This window comes from Belonocnema kinseyi, chromosome 7 (genome assembly GCF_010883055.1).
Source record: "Belonocnema kinseyi isolate 2016_QV_RU_SX_M_011 chromosome 7, B_treatae_v1, whole genome shotgun sequence".
Taxonomy (NCBI): domain Eukaryota; kingdom Metazoa; phylum Arthropoda; class Insecta; order Hymenoptera; family Cynipidae; genus Belonocnema; species Belonocnema kinseyi.
Genome location: NC_046663.1, coordinates 87,310,506 through 87,318,224, shown reverse-complemented (window position 1 = coordinate 87,318,224; position 7,719 = coordinate 87,310,506). Strand labels below are relative to the sequence as shown.

The 7,719-nt window shown below is 30.8% G+C and overlaps 1 protein-coding gene across 1 annotated transcript in view; it reads left to right on the top strand.

The window, feature by feature from the left end:
• The first annotated feature begins 5,944 nt into the window (after positions 1–5,944).
• Positions 5,945–7,719, top strand: part of LOC117176547 — a 44,503-nt gene continuing 42,728 nt past the window's right edge. The window contains exon 1 of the mRNA XM_033366802.1: positions 5,945–6,045. Within this exon, the coding sequence (XP_033222693.1) occupies positions 5,945–6,045 (101 nt within the window). The remainder of the gene's footprint in view (positions 6,046–7,719) is intronic.

Below are 7,719 nucleotides of genomic sequence, written 5' to 3'. Positions count from 1 at the left end.
ATTTCGCTGAAAGCGGGTGCAATTTTTCAGATTAGCACCCGCTCCCGGCGAAATCCTGCGGTTGTCCTTATGACAAATTTTTAATTATATATATATATATATTGAAAATGCAACTTCTATGTTTTTGTCGATAATATTTATCTATAATATATCGACAAGAATTAAAATGTCTGTTTTTTTTATCAGAGAAGTGTCACTTTAATTCCGAAAAAGTCACAATAGAAGAATTTTGGGCGCATGTAAATATATTTGAAGTTATTAACATTTTTTACTCTCGATAAATTAGTATTTTCTTTAAAATTTCGAAAAATCTTGATTTAAAATAAAAATTTGCTGCAAAAAGTTGCAGAGCTTATCGAAAAACATTCTCTGTATTTACACTTTTACTCTAAAATAATAACTGAAAAAAAATAAAAAAAGGAAAAGGGGTTTCGGAAGTTTACCTTTCGATTCTTTGGATATGGACTAAAATTAATTAATTATAGACAATGACACAGAGATTATTAAAAAATATGACCATGATGTATGTAAATTGGACGAGTTCTAAAATCGTTTTAACCTACAAAATTTGCATTACCGATCTTACTTTCGCAAACTCTGAAAGCGATCTCGTGAAAGTTTAACCTTTTAGTGACACACAGAGACCTTAATTATTTAACTTACACCTGTCTCCAAAACATTATTACACAAAAAAATCTATTCAAAACCTTTTATCTTTATTACACTAAATGCCATATAAAGATAAACCTTCTTTCGTTCATTTTCAGTTATATTTTCAAAAAAATAATATACAGTTACATTTTAAAAAGTTAACTATGAGATAGTTTATTCAGAAACAAGTTTTGAGTAATTGATTTCAACTACAATTAACAAAGTCGATTAATAACTTTTGAGAATGACTTAAGCAGAACTCTTTTACTAAATTACTTACTTAAAGAAATTTATCATAGAAACGAGAGGTGGACCCTCGGGCTATTGAAGTCCCTGGACTTGGTCTCTCGTCTCGATTTAATTTTGCCTAAGGCCTATTCAAGCCCACCTTTGCTACTACTCGCGTAAATAGTTGAAAGTCGAGGCTGCCAACTTTATAACACCCAGCACAGCAAACATCCGCATTCGCATTTTTACTGATCAAATACCTAAAAAGTAAAAGTCACCCAGTAAAAAAATTCTATCAAATTCTTGAAGCCATTAATGGGGGGGGGGAGGCAGTAAAAGTAACATTACGAAAGCAGATAACATTTAGTAGGTTTCCTGATGATAAATTTTAACGAAGTTTGCGAATTTAATAACTTTAAAAGTTCCCTATTTTCCTTTTTTTCAAAAAATTCTTCTTTGTCGCCCGGTTTTCAAGACACTTCCTCTTTTCTTCATTTTTCACCTTTTTCTCGCATAAATGCGAAGGGAATGATTAGAAACAAATAAAAAAAGTCCATCTGTTTTGTTTAAAAGTTATATTTGTTTGTTGAAAAGTCTACTGTTATATTTTTTTATTTGAATTCATTTACTTTGGTGAAAATTCTACTATTTGGTTGCGAATTTCATTATTTTGTTGAAAATGCAACTAATTTGTTAAAAAATAATCTTTTTGGTAAAAAATTGATTTAAAAACTTCTTTTATAATTAGTTAAAAATTAATTTTTTAAACTGAAAATTCAACTATTCCATTTTTGGCTTTTAGCATTTATTTCATCTTCAAACATTGTAATTACTTAAACAATTTTCATAAATGGCTCTTCTTTAAAGAATACGTTTAATTTATTATGTTGCTTTATAAATATACAAGAACTATTAATTATTTAAAGAATATTAATTAAAAAATAAAGAGTTTACCCTTTTTTCTACGAGTAAATTTAGTTACGGAGTCAACTAAGAATGTCTATCGGATGATTCTTTTCTATATTGCTTTGCAAATTTATAAGAACTATTAATTATTTAAACACTCTTAATAGAAAAATTAAGAGTTTGCCCTTTTTTCTACATGTAAATTTGTTTAAGGAGTCAAATAACAATGTCTATTCGATGACTCTTTTCTATTTTACTCTATCTATTCTACTCTATTTATACCCTTTTCTCTATTCTCTAACTAACGATTATTTAAATAATTTAAATTAAAATATTAAGAGTTTACCCTTTTTTCTACAAGTAAATTTGTTTACGGAGTCAACTGAGAATATCTATCTGATGACTCTTTCGTAGGTTGCTTTGTAAATTTACAAGAACCATTAATTATTTAAACAATTTTAATTAAAGAATTAAGAGTTTACCCTTTTTCTACAAGTAAATTTGTTTACGGAGTCAACTAAGAATACCTATCCGAAGAATCTTTTCTATATTGCTTTGCAAATTGACAAGAACTATTAATTATTTAAACAGTTTTAATTGAAAAATTAAGAGTTTGCCCTTTTTCCTACAAGTAAATATGTTTAAGGAGTCAAATAACAATGTCTATTCGATGAATGTTTTCTATGTTACTTTGTAATTTACAAGAACTAATGATTATTTAAACAATTTTAAATAAAAAGTTAAAACTTTGGCCTTAACCCTACGAATACATTGGTTTTCGAAGTCAACTAAGAATGTCTATCCGACGACTGTTTTCTAAATTTCTTTGTAAATTTACAAGAACTAATGATTATTTAAACAATTTTAATTCAAAAATTAAGAGTTTACCCTTTTTCTACAAATAAATTTGTTTACGGAGTCAAATAACAATGTCTATCCGATGACTGCTTTCTAAATTTCTTTGTAAATTTACAAGAACTATTAATTATTTAAACAATTTTAATTTAAAAATTAAGAGTTTGCCCTTTTTTCTACAAGTAAATTTGTTTATGGAATCAAATAACAATGTCTATCCGATGACTATCTTCTATGTTGCTTTGCAAATCCATAAGAACTGTTAATTATTTAAACAATTTTAATTGAAAAATTAAGAGTTTTACCTTTATCCTACGAATTAATTTGTTTTTGAAGTCAACCAAGAATGTCTACCCGATGACACTTTTGTAGGTTGCTATGCAAATTTACAAGCACTAATAATTATTTAAACAATTTTAATTTAAAAAATAGCAGTTTGCCCTTTTTCCTACAAGTAAATTTGTTCACGGAGTCAACTAAGAAATTAAATCCGATGACTCTTTTCTATATTGCTTTTCAAATTTACAAGAACTATTAATTATTTTAACAATTTTAATTTAAAAATTAGGAGTTTGCATTTTTTCTACAAGTAAGTTGGTTTACAGAGTTAACTAAGAATGTCTATCCAATGTCTCTTTTCTATATTGCTTTGCAAATTTGCAAGAACTATTAATTACTTAAACAATTTTAATTAAAAAATTAAAATTTTGGCCTTTATCCTACGAATCAATTTTTTTTAATTCAACGAAGAATTTCTACCCGATGAATCTTTTCTATATTGCTTTGTAAATTAACAAAAACTATTAATTATTGAAAGAATTTCAATTGAAAAAATAAGAGTTTGGTTTTCTTTCTACGAGTAGGCTTCATTTTTTACCATAATTAACTAAGAATATCTTTCCGATGACTTTTTTTCTGATGCTTTGAAATCTACAATTATTAATTATTTAAAAAATGTTTACCAACATATTTATATCTTGACTATTTTTTAAGGAAGAGGTGTAATTTGTTTACGGAATGAACTAAGAATGTCTTTCGATTATCATTTTCAACGTTACTTTGTAAATTTATAATAATTATTAATCAATCAAACAATTTTCATACACATATTAAGAGTTGGGGTATTATTCGAATTTGTTGACGAAGTTAACTAAGATTGTCTTTGTGATGACTCATTTCTAAGTTATTTGTTAAATTTACCAGAATTATTCATTATTAATTATTGAAAGAAGTTACATGAAAAGTTTAGAATTTGGCTATTTTTTAACGAATAGGGTCATTTTTTTACTAAGGTTTAGTTACAATGCAGCTACATAGGAGTTTGCTCGAAGTACTCGCATTTGCCTAAACATTTAGTCAGATGAGAGGAAAACTGCAGAAAACCCCGAATTTAGTCGGGTTTTCAAAATTCGGTACACAACCCGGCCTTTCGTCGTATATGGTACCCATGTGAAGTCGTGTATAAATAAAAGTTATTAAAATAAACATGATTATCGTGTCAAACATTAATTTATTTGACATAAAAGTCGTCACGTTTGCTTAAAAGTTCAACTATTTGGTTGTGAATACAATTACTTGGTTGATCATGTTTTTTTTTCTTCAAAATTGATCTTTGTAGGTTAAAAATTCCACTGTTTCAACTATTAATTTCAACTAGTCTGTTCAAAAACTCAACTGCTTTGTTAAAACTTCGTCTTTTTTATTAAAAATTCATTTTATATTATAAAATAATTACACTAGTCTACTAATTTAAAAAAATCGTTCATTAATGTCGCTATATTTTTCTAATGCTTTTTGGTCTGCTAAACTTGAAAATCACATTGAAAAAATTTGTTATGGAGTGATTTTGACAATTTTGTTTGCTCATTTTCGCCATAGGCTGGCCTAAAGTTCATAGTACTTCGATTAAAAAGCTATTGTCTTATGATGCCTTCATTTTAAAATCCAGGTGAGACAGAGGTACACTTAAACACACACACACACACGCGCGGGTCACCCTCTCTCCTAACGAGCATTTAAGTTCTTTAGCATGTGTACACATATACAGCCAGGCGACTTCATTCCACTGGTTATGGACATGGGAAAATTTTCTTTTACTAAGATGGGCTTGGGATCTTTGAATGATTTTAATCATAGTCAGTGATAAACCGAGGATGCATCCGAATTTACTAGAATTACTCGCATTTGCCTGTACGTTGGCCAAGGGAGAGGAAAACTGTAGAAAACCGTCGACCAAGACCATCGAACCATAATCATAGTCTGCGTCAAATCTGCGGTCGTACGTCACAGATGCCCCCCCCCCCCCATGAGTGTGCTATCAGCGCTCGAAATGGCTTAACATCCGGACTCTTCTCGATCTCTTCCTGGTTTCCGAACAAAATTCCAATTGTTTCCTGGCTTTTTTCCCGGCTTTCCTGGTCAGTGGCTATTCTGGAATTAAAAATTAAATTAAATTCTCGGTCCACATAAAAATTCCCGGTTCATCGATCCAGTGGCGACCCTATTAACAAAAGCAGTACTTGAACTTTCGAACGATTTCACGCTAAATGATGTACGTGCATGAACCTGGCAAAATGTTGCAATAATAAACCTTTCGATAGTGAAAGGTTACAAAGAAATTACGGGTGTCTCTCTTAATTAATTGCTGAGCCTTTAACAGTGGTAGCCATTGGAGGAAGATGAAAGTTAAAGTTCGCTTAGTCAGTGATTCCACAGCCCTGAAGCAAAAACCTTCATCTACCGCGGAATCAAACTCTCAATAAGAGAAAATGCGAGAATTTCTCTCATATGTGGGATTCTATACTAGAATCGAGATATATGAGAGCGAAATGCAACTGTAAGAGCATTAGAAATTAATTATACGAGTGAATAATAACTTTAGAGATTATTACTTCAAACTGGTTTTATAAGCTGAGGGCAATGAATATTAAGAAATAATGCCTATCAGAAACTTCTTATTATTATTAATAATCATTTTAATTCGAGATTGTTTTTTTTTCAGCTAGCACCAGGCCAGACCGTATAGTCACGGTTAATTTTGCCTTAAATTCCAGTAGAATGTACTTGAAAACATGGTAGTTTTAAGACACATAGACATTTACAGTTAATTTTACTGTGTGTCGGAAATATTTTTCACTATCTCCCAAAAATGTCAAACTTCTATTCGATCCATGTGGCAATAACAGGTTTGTTAGTAAATCGTGCCATCTTTCTAATGAAATATGCCCGTCTTACATGGTACTTTTGAATGGACAAAAGGTACATTCGATGCTACTAGGTATCTGCGCTTATCGGGCCGCATGGTATGAGTTGGCCGAACAGTCAAACAAACGTTCGGTCTCAGCAACCTCTCCTGTGCTACATGGTACTTTTGGCAGAACTTATTAGTAGAGTTGAGCCTGTCAGGTACCGGGATACATGGCACGTTCAACTATGTGAAAAAGTCGAATGAACTAAACTAAATGGTACTTTTGACTTTGTCGAATGGAGAAATCTATGGAATAAAATACACTTGGTATATGTTTATATTTATATTTTATTTTAGTAAAATTACTCTTACATAATACATAAAAACATTAAATCCAAACGCCTTAATCATAAATTATTATTTTCTAACGCCAATTCATCATATATAAATGTATACGTCACTGTGAATCAAAGTAATGTGATTTTACAAAATTGTTTATCTTAATTAATAACTTCTTAAATATTCCATTAAATAAATGAATGTTTAAATCTATTAAATTGATCGTTACACATTTGTAAAGTATGGATCACTGTCCCGTTAGAAAATTGACCCCAGACGAGACACTTCCATGTACTCTCACCTTCATCCAATATTTCGAAGGCTTGAAAGTATTCGTCGAAGTAAGCATCATCAATTTTTTTTTATTTAACAAAACTTGGCGAACTTCTTGTACAATAATGTAACAAACCTTGTAAAATTTAGGTCCATTCTCTGACGGTATCATAATCACAGAAAGTGGCTTTATGCGCGGATCGTTGTACTTCAACCACTTTGTCACTGTGACGTTCCCATTTCTTCACTCGGTAAGCAGGATGAAAATGATTCGTGGTTTAAAAAGGACGAAAGAGCAAGTATCCTCGACGGTCCGTTAACATAAACCTAAACTCTGAACAAAACAAGACAGCCTAGGCATCGTCGGTAAAATATCGTAAATTGTCTGGTTAGAGAGATTTATGTATCTTATTAAAGCATAGAGTTTGTTACACCATAATCTCTATAAAGCTTCAATAATTTATTACACTTACCTTAAAATTCTCCCCTGCGTGTCAGTCGCATTCACTATATAAGCAGATCCAATTTTTTGTCACACATCTTATTTTGACGAAGCCGTTATTTGAAAAAATGATACAAACAACAGGAAAAACACTTCGCTAAAGATAGATGCCAACTGAAGCGTCGCTTTAGATAAATGGCGTGGCAGAGAATTAGAAAATTTTTTTTTACTAAATAACCAGGATACAATCAACTCATATTCTAGTGGCATGAACATGACAGATTTGTGAAAAATACCATGAGAACAGTTATATTATCTCTTAGGCCATAAGGCAGATTGCGCCACTTGAAATAGAGTTGGATTCCTTAAAAGAAACGGCAGCTTGCCTTTTGACACTGTCAGTTAGGCTACGATTTACATTGAAAAGTACAATCTGAAAAAGGTTCGAACGCCAGAGATATACAGGAAAAAATTCACTGTGTCAAATGGGGTCTGGTACCTGCTCCTGCGGGATTATTTCACCATGCGAAAGGAGAAAAGTACCATGTCGAATAGGCAAAGCAACAAGCTTATAGAAGGAAAATTATACTATGTTAGATAATACTTGTTATCTGCGTTTATGGGAATTACTTCCCATGTAAATGATTTTTCTGAAATTTTTTCTCGGTTTCTACCGCTATTTTTTTAGAGACTTTACAACCAATGCGAATAATACGTTCTACTACATCTATCTAATAAAAATAACTTTGTACTAATAGAGAAAAGTACGTTCTTACACGGGAAGAAATAACAAATTTCTTGTTATCGGGTACAATTCTACATAAAGTTTTCTACCATG